At 42.1% G+C, this 13740-nt stretch overlaps 2 protein-coding genes across 4 annotated transcripts in view; one reads left to right on the forward strand and one right to left on the reverse strand.

Annotated features, from left to right (window-relative positions):
- Nucleotides 1-13740, forward strand: part of LOC106567356 (protein kinase C zeta type) — a 140237-nt gene that overhangs the window by 97751 nt on the left and 28746 nt on the right. For all 3 annotated transcript variants that reach the window (XM_014136502.3, XM_014136506.3, XM_014136504.3), the window contains 7 exons: nucleotides 1870-1967; nucleotides 2565-2651; nucleotides 3115-3250; nucleotides 3533-3620; nucleotides 3851-3970; nucleotides 7264-7343; nucleotides 10141-10230. In XM_014136502.3, coding sequence (XP_013991977.1) covers nucleotides 1870-1967; nucleotides 2565-2651; nucleotides 3115-3250; nucleotides 3533-3620; nucleotides 3851-3970; nucleotides 7264-7343; nucleotides 10141-10230 — 699 coding nt within the window. The remainder of the gene's footprint in view (nucleotides 1-1869; nucleotides 1968-2564; nucleotides 2652-3114; nucleotides 3251-3532; nucleotides 3621-3850; nucleotides 3971-7263; nucleotides 7344-10140; nucleotides 10231-13740) is intronic.
- The window catches only part of si:ch73-70k4.1 (FA core complex associated protein 20), a 70061-nt gene that overhangs the window by 12937 nt on the left and 43384 nt on the right, over nucleotides 1-13740 (reverse strand). The gene's annotated exons all lie outside the window — the stretch shown is intronic.

Here is a 13740-nt window from a genome sequence, read left to right on the forward strand (position 1 = left end):
CTCTGATATTTGCCATTGATCCATAGAGATGGATAGAGGGCACACCTCTAATCAACAATTGCTATTGATCGCTTCTGTGACGATGCCAGAACCACTGAGGGCATTCTCCGTTTTATATTAGTGAATTATTTCATTGTCTACTTCTATGAGTAGATTGGCGGTTTGTAAACAACAGGCATAAAGTCATAGAGATGGGTAGAGAGTGCAGAGACCCACCCATCCAAAGACTTTAGTCAGAAGGAGTATAAGGTTAAGACCTGGAAAAAGCATCAGATGTTTGTCTTCCTGGCGCAATCGTAGGCAGAGCTCTGTAAACTGCTCACTGTCTGTCAACTCTGGCTTGGGCTCGGAAATTAAAGTGCTCTGATTTCTGAAGCTTTTTGTAAAGATTTCTGTGTGTATGTGTGTTTGTGTGAGAGAAATATTTATTGTGCATAGGGTATGACTTAGTCTACACTACAACAGGTTACTGAGTTGTTTGTGAAGCTTAGAGTGGAGCTCCTCATTTTACACGTTACATCTAGGTGGTCATTATGGGGTTGGAAATGGTTTCCTTTAAATGCAGTGTTTTAGTGTGAGGTTTATGCATGTGTTGTTGGCCTATTTTTACTCCTTCATTTGTCAGAGTAAGAGAACATAAGGTGCCTCTTTCTTTAACTAGTGCTCTTATTTGTGATTGTGCCCCTTGGTTTCCCCTCTGCATTAGATCATAGTCCAGTAGTACTATTTACTAATAACTACAAATTAATGATGTACCATGTAGACACTGAAACGTGTATATTTCTTCATTTGTTTGTCTTTGAGATACTTATTTATCCCATATTTTCCATGTACAGTCAGGTCCTTAATTAATTGCCTCTGCCAGGAGGATGGCACTTGGCCACAAGTGGATATTCTAGCAAGACAATAACCCCAAGCACACATCAAAATCTACAAAGAAATGATTAATTGACCACAAAAATCAACATTTTGCAATGGCCATCTCTGAATAGAAGAGGGCAGTCCATAAGAGCAGATGAAGGATATCAAAGATCTGGAAAGATTCTGTATGGAGGGATGGTGTAAGACTCCTCCCAACGTGTTCTCATATAACATTTTAGAAAAATGCTTAGTCGCTATCCTCGCAAGGGGAGGGTGCTAGAGTATTGGAAACAGGGTTGCCAATCATTTTGACCCCCATCTTTAAAAAAAGAAATGACTTTCTCTGAGTATTAGTATAAAAATATATAATTTCCAAAATGTTTGGAGCATACAATATAGCTCAGTATTTGTATTATTTCTTTTCTACAGTCTTTTTTGCTCATCTTTATCAAGGATTCCAATACTTATGGACCAGACTGTATTTTCCATTACTTAAGTGTTATGCTTTCTGTTATGCCTTCTATTTTTATCTGAAAGAAGACAGTTTGGGTCGTCATTAGGGTGACACCTACATACGTCATGATCTAACTTAGATCAATTTACTAGTAAATGTACTCTGTCTTTCCTTGTTTATTAAAGGTAGTCTAATCTAAAGGGTTAATACCAATAGAGTAGAAATCCATTGGGTTGAATAAAAAGTGGCTTAGATAAGAGAACCTTCTTGTATTGTACCATGCAATAAGAAAAGAAAATGGCTGTTTTGTGGCGTAATGTGCCACTACTTCTTCCTCTGGGGAACCGAGTTGACAGCACATAGACATAAAAGGCAGAGCTATGAAAGGATGCTAATACTGTATACAGTATGTTTACAAAGACTGTCATACATGGCATCATGCATCTCGGTCTGTTTGTTTGTTTAGCAGCTCGTCTACGATGATTATCGATAAGACAAAATTGTTGCTAATGTTTTGTCTTTCTCTCTGTCTCTCTTTGTGCGTTCCCTTACAGGACATTGACTGGGTGCAGACAGAGAAGCACGTGTTTGAGCAGGCGTCTACCAATCCGTTCTTAGTGGGCCTTCACTCTTGCTTTCAGACAGAGAGCCGGTAAGAGGCAGATAGAGAATGTGTTCTGAGTGATTTATATCCAGGCTAAATAGAGATGAAATGAATCCATTTCTCTACAATTGTTCCACTGGCCTTGGAACTAGGCAACTGAATTGCTCACCATTAGACCTCTGTTCATTATGTGAAGTAAGAAACTACGGAGCTGTGGCTTCTGGGAAAAGTGACACATTCAATGACAGACTTCTCATTGTAAGTAAAGAAATGTATAGTTGTAGTCAATTAGAGGTAGGCTATGAGAGCCTTTACCATAAGACCATAAACCATGACTTAAAGTGAAACCAAACACACATTTTTAAAGGGATTGTAGACAGTCATTATTACCCAGTCTTTTGTCACAAATGTTCACCAAGGTAAAACAATGTTTTTTATACGAAGAACTTTAAAATCGTATTTAGCCAGATAATGGCCATTCAATTTGAAATGCAGCTTTCAGTTGGCCAATGATAACACTAGCTATTGTTTTGGAAAATGGCAATCTTGGTAAGAGGGGCACTCGGGCTGCATTCAAACTCCAAACACTCTCCAAGACTGATTGTTTACCAATGTCTTCTCCTCTCCCATTTCTTCTGATTGTAGATTATTTCTCGTGATCGAGTACGTCAACGGAGGAGATCTGATGTTTCATATGCAACGGCAACGGAAACTACCAGAAGAACACGCAAGGTAAACAAACAACATCCTCCTGCTCCTCTGATGCTTCAACAGCATACGGATAGAACCCTCAATCATGGCTCTCTGCCATTTCCTCTAACCTATAAACGTATCTATTTATTTTGAGGATGAATAGGCCGTATTAGCGTCCCAATATGATAGGCAATATTGTATTTTTCAGGAAAGCACACCAGAGGTAGAGAAATCACGAGCATTTAGCCCATCACGTCTCACTATGCCAATTGTGAGGTGGAGAATGTAAATATTGAAAAGAAATCACCTATTCATTAGAAACTCCTTCCTGTTTAATATACATAATACCATATACTGTATGTCGGCTTCAGGAAGTTTTCTACGTTGTGCGAAGGTCAGAATGGAACTGTAAGTTGGACAAACTGTGTCACCGAGTCTGGGTGCCGGGAATTCTCTGAACGAGGATAAGCATGCCTGAATGAATCTTCTTCTTTTCTTTCAGATTCTATGCTGCTGAAATTTGTATCGCTCTGAATTTCCTGCATGAAAAGGGAATCCTCTACCGAGATTTGAAACTGGACAATGTTCTCTTGGATCACGAGGGACACATCAAGCTGACAGACTACGGGATGTGCAAGGTGAGACCCATGCACAGACCTACTGTATACTGTTATAGTAGTGCTACTATGCTGCTTACTTGACTTCCCGTTCATTATGTAGAAGTGGATCAATACACTAGGCATCGAATGTCTCACGCTCTTTCACTTGTCTTTCTCTGGCTCTTTCTTTCTCTCCATCTTTCTCTGTTCTCTCGTCCTTCCCCCTACTCTCTCTTCTCCACTCTTTCCCCCACTCCCCCCTCTCTCTTTCCCCTTCCTTTCACCACCTTATCTCTCCTTCTCCCTCCTTCCCCCTATCAGGAGGGCATCAGACCAGGAGACACCACCAGTACATTCTGTGGAACCCCCAACTACATAGCCCCCGAGATTCTCAGAGGGGAAGACTACGGTGAGTCCCTCCCATCAACAAACACATACATGGAGGCAATTGGGAGAACTTCAGCTCTGGGAACTGGCTATTTAGGAGTTATTGTAAAAAACGACCACTTCAAGTAAATACAAAATATGTGAAAAAAAAGAATGAACAGATCTCTGTCATTACCATACTATTGCTGTCATTACCAAAATATTGCTGAATCTAACCAAGATGGCCGACGTTGTCTGTGTCTCTCTCTCCAGGGTTCAGTGTTGACTGGTGGGCGTTAGGTGTGCTCATGTTTGAGATGATGGCTGGGAGGTCCCCTTTCGACATCATCACTGACAATCCTGACATGAACACAGAGGAGTACCTCTTCCAAGGTGAGAGATCCCTCTACTACAGTATGATGTGGATTCATAACAGCTCTTGTAACTCAATAAGGGTGTTCGAATACCCATACTAATATACTGTATACTACATACTTAATGAGTATATACTACATACTATATACTATTAGTTAATGTTACTATACTGTAAATGAACAGTATGCTTTCAGTTGAGCGTACTAGCTGTTAGCCTGTCTACCGGAAGTTGATGCTGTTGCTATGCAACCTCTTGCTAGCTAGTTAGCATAACAAATGACTAGTTAGACATTTTACGACTTCGGGTGTGTTCTTAAATTCAATCTGGAGTGCCAGAGTGAGCTCGTAAATTCAGAGCATTGTCAGATTGTCCGTTTGTAAATTCAGAGCGTTTCGCTCTCGGAGCGCACACTGGGCGCTCGGGCCAAGAAGTAGGGTTGATTTGAGCGTTCTGACCTTACAACGGCAGTCAAGCACCCAGCTTACGTTGGCTAGCTAGCTACTTCCAGACACAAATGAAACCTCTCTGACCATTTTACTCGCCCTAGCAGAGCTGGTTAGGCAGTTTTCATGTTATCCAGAGCTTTGGTGACTGTAACTGTGCTGCTGGCAACAATTTAATTATACTTTTTTGCCGACGTTTACTGACACCGGACATTTTCAACGGGTGTTGAGCATTTGTAAATAAATAATTTTGCATTCTGGTACACAGACGAGAGTGCTCTGAAATCGGAGTAGGTAGCCAGAGCGAATTTACGAAAGCACCCGAATGTCCATTGAGAACGCACACCGACTATACCATTTAGCTAAGCTAAGAATGATGGGAATAATCAAGTCAATAAACGTTGGGTAGTTAGATAGTTAATATACTGGCAAGTTTGATGTATAACGACTAACGTTAGGTAGCTAGCTAACATACCGGTACATACTGCTGTAATGATATGCTATGTGGTTCGTAAGGCTAGCATAGCTAACAAATTGTCAGCCAATATAACGTGTAAGGTAACTTATGTGAAAAGTCATTACTTTATTTCTTTGCTCAACATTCGTCATAATTAGTTAAAGAAATGAATTTGTATCCGCTCTCGTTGTACTTCGACTGCATATTTTCCGCCATTTTCTTCAAATCTTGAAACAATGTGAGGCCTCACCCATTTCCTGAAGAACTGCATTATGGGCCCTAAAGTACGGAAATAGTGTCCTCTGCGTGTATTCTTCATATTTTGGTGAATTTAGTACGACTAACTATATCTATATCCATACTATGACCAATAAGCATACTATATACTCAATTCACGTCACAAATAGTACGGTTAGTGCGGTTAGTATGAGTATTCGAACACAACTAAGGTCTCAAAGTGATTGACATTGTTAAGTGTGACATCCACTACTACTACGCAATGTGTAGCAGCCACCGGGTTTGATGCATGGTGGCCATTTTGTGTCAAAAACAAAAACAAATGCTCTCCAGACATTGGCTACTCACTCCTCCACTCAAGGGCATGATTATCCAGGATAGTAGTACTTCATATTCCTATATATTAAATCTCAAAATGTGTCTTTTGGTGCTCCAAAACCCTATCAGACAGCACACAAACACATCACACGTCACTCAATATGTTTTATGTATTTTGTGTTAAAACCGATAAAGATTTGTACACTAAAAATAATTATGAGACATTTGGACAGCTAGAGCTATCTGGAAAGGCAAGACGACTGGAGAGACAATTGCCTCTTGTATGACATATGTATTATACCATAGAAATAGAATTGATTGAATGGGATGTCCGTTCCAGTAATTATATTTGTATGTGCTATACTGTACTACAACCCCCCCATACCCCGCTGTAGCGAACATTCCTCCATACCTCCCCCCAGTCTCTCTCCACCATGCCCACCCATGGCAGTCTGGGCATGGGCATTGGAACGGGCATCTGCCAGCCTTTTGGTCCTCCTCACGCCCCCACAGGGCAAGCAGCATGTCTCCTTGATGCCACCTCGCTAGCGGAAACCAGCCCCTCTCTCTGTAGGGGAGGGCTAGCCTTATGCCACAAGCCTGACCTGTGCCAACCTCACCCTGGGAAACCCTGGTACACATGCCAGACCACAGAACCATAGACATGCAGACAGAGTTCGGGGTTGGCATGGTGGTATCCAAAGTTCCATGACAATTAGGTTGTAACCAAATGAGAATGTCATGGAACGTTTTGTACTAACTGTCAGTCTGTCCGCTTATCTGTCTGTCTGCCTTTCCGTCTATACTACACTACGCTCTGCCATACTATACCACTCCCCAACCCTTCCTTCTGGCGACCACTAGACACATGTCACCATCAGTGTTCCTAACCCTGGCCCTAGGCCAAGCTCCTTCACCCTAAACCCCATCACAGAGATTGCATCCCAAATGGCACCCTATTCCCTACATAGTGCTCTACTTTTGAACAGAGCCCTAGCCATTTGAGATGCAGCCAGTGACTGATCCAGTTAACATTCCATTAGGACTCAGTGTAAACAAACAGAACAGAGGGGGCCGGCCGGCTGGGGGCATTTAGGAAGAAGAGGATAAACAACCCTACTCTTCTGTCTGTAATCTGTTCATCAGAGAGGCTTTGCGTCCGCCTCGTCTGCTCCTAGACATGCAATGTTTGTTGATGAGAAATCAGAAATATCTATCTGTTTTGTTGTGTTGCTGGGGGAGAGGGGATTTGAGGTCAATCAAGGATTGACTTGACCCGACAGAGTGCGTCCCAATAACCTCTCCTTTCTCCCGAAGTACACACTTGTTCACTTGCCTTTATGGATTTAACAGGAAATGACTGGTTTAAGAAACTTCATCTAGCCCATGCCTTCACCAATCCAATGCTTTTAATGTGGGGAGGAGTGAACATGTGCACACCTCAGGAGGAAGGAGATATTATTGGGATATACCCAGAGTGGCAGTGAGTCCAACTAACCAACACAAGATGAGGCGCTACACAATACTACCAAACTGTTTCCCGGTGCAAAAAACCGAACGTGCTGTACTACAGCACATGTGTTCTTAATGTCGAGGCTGTTGTTCCAATATTGTGAATGCCATTAGTCTCAAGGCTGCACACGACTGATGCAGTCACAGAACAGAGCCCCCTCATCCTTCCTACTCCTCCTCTTCTCTCATCCCCCCTTCCGCCCACTCGCTCGTACGCAGCAGGCACGGGGACCCACAGGCAGGCCGAATGGTGAATCACCAATTGTTTGCCTCCCTCCCTCCGCAGGATTGTCTTTCCCTCTCTCTTTCTCAATCATTCTTTTTCTCTGTCTTCTCCAAACAGTTATTCTCGAAAAGCCCATTCGCATCCCAAGGTCTCTGTCGGTGAAGGCTGCCAGCGTGCTGAAGGGCTTTTTAAACAAGGTGAGAGAAGAACGCTGAAGTGTAAACCCAGTGTGGCCAATCAGGTGTCTCCCTCTCTCCTTCCCTCCCCCTCTCCCTGTCTATTTGCAGTGCTCAGTGAAATCAGCTTGTGTAGGAACGTGGCCAAGACCACATTAGGACAGCCACTCTGTGAAGGCCTTACCCATTTGGCTGAGAGACAGCGAGTTTGTGTGTGCGTATGCATGTATGTGTGTGTGTGCTTTCACATGTTTTTTTGTTGTTGTGTGTGTGTTATGCTATGGCCGAGTTTCAGATCCACTACAGTTACTTACAAGTGTATTTGTTTCTACACGTGTGCGAGTGTATCATCCCTGATATGCATGGCTATAGTAAGACAGTATAGTATTGTGTGACTGGCCTTGGAGCTCATCACATGCATTAAGCCTCTGCTACTTAGGGTGCTAATAATAAAATAATGGTACTGATGAAAAATAACACCGTCCCACTGTTGAAGTCAGCTGAGGGAATTGGTTTGTCCAAACATACATACATACATACATACATACATACATACATACATACATACATACATACATACATACATACATACATACATACATACAGGCACTAGTGAAAGTCTACACACCCCTTGCACAGTCTTCACATTTCGCTGCCATACAATTAAATCTAAAAAGGATCAAATTGTATTTTTTTCCTGCCGATCTATACAACCTACTCCACATTTTCAAAGTGACAGAAAAATTATAGAAAATTGTCCTAAGAAATACAAAAGGAGGGTGGATTGATTGCGTATGTCTTCACACCCCAGAGTTAATAATTGGTGGCCATTACAGCTGTGAATCATTTTGAATAAGGTTCTACCAACCTTGCACAACTCTCAGGGAAACCTCCAGGTAACTGACAAAATAATGGTAACACTTAAGTAAACGAGGGATACAAATTATATTGAAAGCAGGTGCTTCCACACAGGTGTGGTTCCTTTAGCAATTAACATCCCATCATGCTTAGGGTCACGTATAAAAATTCTGGGCAGGCCATTATTTTGGCTACCAGGGTATGCCCCCATAGGATGATAATGCCTCCATCCATACAGCACGAGTGGTTACTGAATGGTTTGATGAGCATGACAACGACATGTCAGTCACCAGATCTCAACCCAATTGAACACTTACGGGAGATTCTGTTGCGGTGCAAACAAAACCTTCCATACATGTTTGCCCATGTTAGAAGTGGTCAGAAAGTGCTCAAACATTACCCATTTTGCATATCCCACCCTACCATGAGACATCCATGCACACCCGTATGTGTGTACACGTGTGCTTGTGAGAGGGAAAGAAAGAGAATGACTTGCATTGGATTTGCTTATGCTGTATAATATACTCTTGGAGTGTGTGTGTGTGGAATACTCTAGATATTGTTTATATATAGAGGATCAGTCAAAAGTTTGGAAACACCTACTCATTCCAGAGTTTTACTTTATTTTTACAATTTTGTACTTTGTAGAATAGTAGTGAAGACATCCAAACTATGAAATAACACAGATGGAATCACGTAGTAACCAAAAGTGTTAAACAAACCAACATATATTTTATATTGGAGATTCTTCAAAGTAGCCACCCTTTGCCTTGATGACAGCTTTGCACACTCTTGGCATTCTCTCAACCAGCTTCATGAGGTAGTCACCTGGAATGCATTTCAATTAACACGTGTGCCTTGTTAAAAGTACATTTGTGGAATTTCTTTCCTTAATGCATTTGAGCCAATCAGTTGTGTTGGGACAAGGTAGGGGTGATATATAGAAGATAGCTCTATTTGGTAAAAGACCAAGTCCATATTATGGTAAGAACAGAAACGACAGCCCATCATTACTTTAAGACATGAAGGTCAGTCAATGTGGTTTGTAAGTTTCTTCAAGTGCAGTCGCAAAAACCATCAAGCGCTATGATGGAACTGGCTCTCATGAGGACCACCACAGGAAAGGAAGATCCAGAGTTACCTCTGCTGCAGAGGATAAGTTCATTAGAGTTAAATGCACCTCAGATTGCAGCCCAAATAAATGCTTCACAGAGTTCAAGTAACAGACACATCTAAACAACAACTGTTCAGAGAAGACTGCGTGAATCAGGTAAACTTCTGACCCACTGGAATTGTGATACAGTGAATTATAAGTGAAATAATCCGTCTGTAAACAATTGGAAAAATTACTTGTGTCATGCACAAAGTAGATGTCCTAACAAACTTGCTAAAACTATTGTTTGTTAACAAGAAATTTGTGGAGTGGTTGAAAAACGAGTTTTAATAACTCCAACCTAAGTGTATGTAAACTTCCAACTTCAACTGTAACAAAAAATTACTGCACTGGATTACATTTACACAGAATAATCTAAAATAGTAGTAGATCAAACAACAGATAAATATAAAGTAAATCTATTGTGATTATGGAGTTAAACTGTTAATACAATCGTTGATCTGTGAATTGTTGGCAGGAGTTAGTGTGTTTTTCATTGGTGGTATTTTGATAATCACCTTGTTTTGGGATTTTTCAAGGGTGAAGGAATTGTGTAAGAGTTTGTTTGAGGGAAATACTGACTGAACTTTGTTTAATTTGGGTAAACATTACATCTCTACATTCGACCAAGATCACATTGCTGTATTTGGTGTTAGAAACCATCTATTAAAATTGGTGCCACAAATATGCTTAAATGACTGGCGGCAGATATAGATTTTCTGTAATTCATTTTCACTTTGTTTGTTTATGGACTATTGCGTTGAGCATGCCAACTCTTGATTCTACTCGTTTCTCTCCACCTAACAGGACCCCAAAGAGCGGCTGGGTTGCCAGGTCCAAACGGGCTTCTCTGACATCAAGTCGCACACGTTTTTCCGCAGTATAGACTGGGACCAGGTAAGTCTCCAATCAAATCTACTCAACTTAGAAGAATAGAAGTGAATGAATCCGTCTGACAGAGTATTTGTGATGGGAGGGAGTCAGGGAACTCAACAGTGATTAATTGTGTTCCGTGGTTAGTCAATATCACCTGTGGGAACCCATCTTGGTCATTGTGACGGTTATCAGTTTACTTTGATTCACATTATGTCTATTTGCATTACGTCATGCTTTAAATGGTGGGTACACTATATTTTATTTGACTAATATTGCAAAAATGGTAGAGAAGATACTTGATTATTGGGGGGGGTGAAACAATATTTACTTTTATTGCTAATGGTTAATTAAAGTAATTTCCGATTGGCATGGCTTTCCTAACTTTGACAACTAGGAAGTTTCCCATCAGATTCCTTCTGAGTCATTTCCCTCAGCAATCAGACCTTGTTAATGTCTTAATTGACCAGTGTTGGGAGAGGAGGGATCTTAGGGAGCTTTAAATGAATAGAACACGCAGAGACACAGAGTGTTACACCACTGCTGTGTAGAACAAAGTGACAGCCTCCTCTTTGTTGCACCACCAAGAATAAAAGTGAGTTCTAAATGACAGACATGCACCATCCAACTGTGTGTGTGTGTGTGTGTGTGTGTGTGTGTGTGTGTTGAGGGGAGGTTGATGGCGTACAGCTGACGCAAGCAGCTATTTCAAAGTGGGAGATGGGCCCATACAATATTTAGGGGATCCGGTATGTCATCAGAAATTATGCTCATGTGCACATACACAGTGGGATTCGGTGTTTCCGCACATTATTAGTTTCTAGTCAAAGCCTCTTCTGTATATTCAATACAAAAAAGGGGAGATGCCTTGATCACAGCGGTGCCTCCTTTTCTGTGCAATATCATTTGTCAATTGAATGTCAATCAACAGCAGGTCTCATAGTGTTGCAAAGTACTCCGAATCGTTGGTACATTTTCGATACTAGACCATCAAAAAGGGTTCGGTTCTCACATTTTTGTTACTTTCGGTACTTCTTTTAAATGTGTCTCACGTCGTCTACTGATTGAGAGAGGATAAAGTCTGTCTTTTAGCACAGCCGATGTCCCCTTATAGCGTGAGCGCAACGTGCCTGCGCCGTGTCTGCTCTACTTACTCATTGCTAGCTCTAGCCTGTCCTGAGGAACCACTGCACACCCTGGGAGTCTGGGCTGTATCACAACTTACACTGCACAGAAGTTAACATACTAGAATAATGCAACATGGCATGTAGACATTTTTAAACTGTTAATTACTGTTCGCATTACAGGATAGAACACTTTACAATGCAAGAAGATACCGGAAGCTTCCGCTTTGTAGGCTAAACCACTGGGCACAGATATCAATTCAACGTCTTTTCCACGTTGGTTCAATGTAATTTCATTGAAATGATCTGGAAACAACATTGGTTAAACCAGTGTGTGCCCAGTGGGAACTTTACTTGCTAGCTTACAGATGAAGCCAAAATTATTTCCCTACCCTAGTACCTTGTATATATTATGCAAACCATAAAGCAAAATATTGCTGATTTCAAAGCTGATTGTCACCAAAAACAATTGTCATTCACTTTGTCTCCCCCGCCTGACGTCTCTCCCAGTCAAGATCATCCTCTGCTCAAGCCTGGAACTGAGTGTGTGTGCACATGACGTCATGGTCTTAAAGCGACAGCGCACACTTTTACAAAAGAAGAGATTGCTTCTTCGATGCAAATGTTGTTGATCAGTATAATAAAATAAGTCGTTTAGTTTTTCCCCTAGCACTACACAGCTGATTCAAATAATCAGCTAATCATCAAGCAAAATGTGCACCCCCTGGGGTCCCGAGGACCGAGTTTGGGAAAGGCTGGTACAGATCAACTGCCATTCTGTGACATTGGCTAATAAGACTTATTTTTTTTTGCTGTGGAATCGTTTTGGTATCGAGTATAGTGATACTAAACCTGGTATTGAAGTAAAAATTCTGCTATCGTGACAACACTAGTCTCTCATGAGGTAATGTTTAAGTCTCTTTAACAATAGTGTTATAATGTAGACTTTTCTGGTTGAGAAGACATGTATAACAACTATTACAACCAACTGGTCTCTGTTCCAACCAACTAGCAGACTCGAGGGCTACGAGACTGTTTTGCTAGTACAGACTGGGATATGTTCCGGGATTCATCCGATGGCATTACGTTTACTACAACAGTCACAGGCTTCATCAATAAGTGTTTACCGCAACAGTCACAAGCTTCATCAATAAGTGCATAGACAATATCCTCCCCACAGTGACCATAAGAATGTATCCAAACCAAAAACCATGGATTACAGGCATTATCCGAGTTGGGCTAAAGGCTAGAGCTATTGCTTACAATGAACGGGACACGGACATGGGCGCATACAAGAAAGCCCACAAAGACCTCCGAGACATCAAACATGCAAAAGGACAATATAGGAGGAAGGTGGAATCCTATTACACCGGCTCCGACGCTCGTCGTATGTGGCAGGGCTTGCAGACGATAACAGTTTGCAAACGGAAATCCAGCCATGAGTTGCCCAGCGATGCAGAACTACCAAACGAGCTAAATACCTTTTTATGCTTGTGTCGAGGATGTCTTACGTTTTTCTGGATGACTGTGTGATCTCGCTCTCTGTGGCCTTTTGTGAGCAAAACGTTTAAACAGGTTAACAATCACAAGGTGGCATACCAGGGCGTGTTCTCAAAGAATTCGCAGACCAGCTGGCAAGTGTCTTCAGACATTTTCAATCTCTTCTTGTCCCAGTCTGTAATCCCAACATGTTTCAAGCTGACCACCATTATCCCTGTTCCCAAAAGCTCTAAGGTAACCTGCCTAAATTATCATCACCCTGTGGCACTCACATCTGTAATTATAAACACCATCCCCCCAGTTACCCTAGACCCATTCCAATTCGCATACCGCCCCAACAGATCCACAGAGGACGCAATCTCAATTGCACATCACACTGCCCTCTCCCACCTGGACAAGAAGGGAAATAACTAAGTTAGAATGCTGTTCATAGACTACAGCTCAGCACCATAGTGCCCTCCAAGCTCATCCCCAAGCTAGGGACCCTGGGTCTGAACACCTCCCTCTACAACTGGATCCTGACGGGCTGGCCCCAGGTGGTGAGGGTAGGCCACAACAATGTCCCTGCCATCCAGGACCTCTATATCAGGCGGTATCAGAGGAGGCCTGAAAAATTGCTAAAGACTCCAGCCAAGCAAGCCATAGACTGTTCACTCTGCTCCCATCCGGCAAATGGTACCGGGGCATGGGCTCTTGAACCAACAGGCTCCGACACAGCTTCTACCCCCAAGCCATAAGAATAAGACTGCTAAATAGTCAATTAATGGTACCCAAACTATCTGCACTGACTCAATCTTGCTCTGACCCTATACCAAACATTAAGAACACCTTCCTAATATTGAGTTGCTCCCCCCCCCCCTTTTGCCCTCGGAACATCCTCAATTCATTGGGGCATGGACTCACCAAGGTC

The sequence above is a fragment of the Salmo salar genome, chromosome 13, assembly GCF_965601325.2.
Source record: "Salmo salar chromosome 13, fSalSal1, whole genome shotgun sequence".
Taxonomy (NCBI): Eukaryota; Metazoa; Chordata; class Actinopteri; order Salmoniformes; family Salmonidae; genus Salmo; species Salmo salar.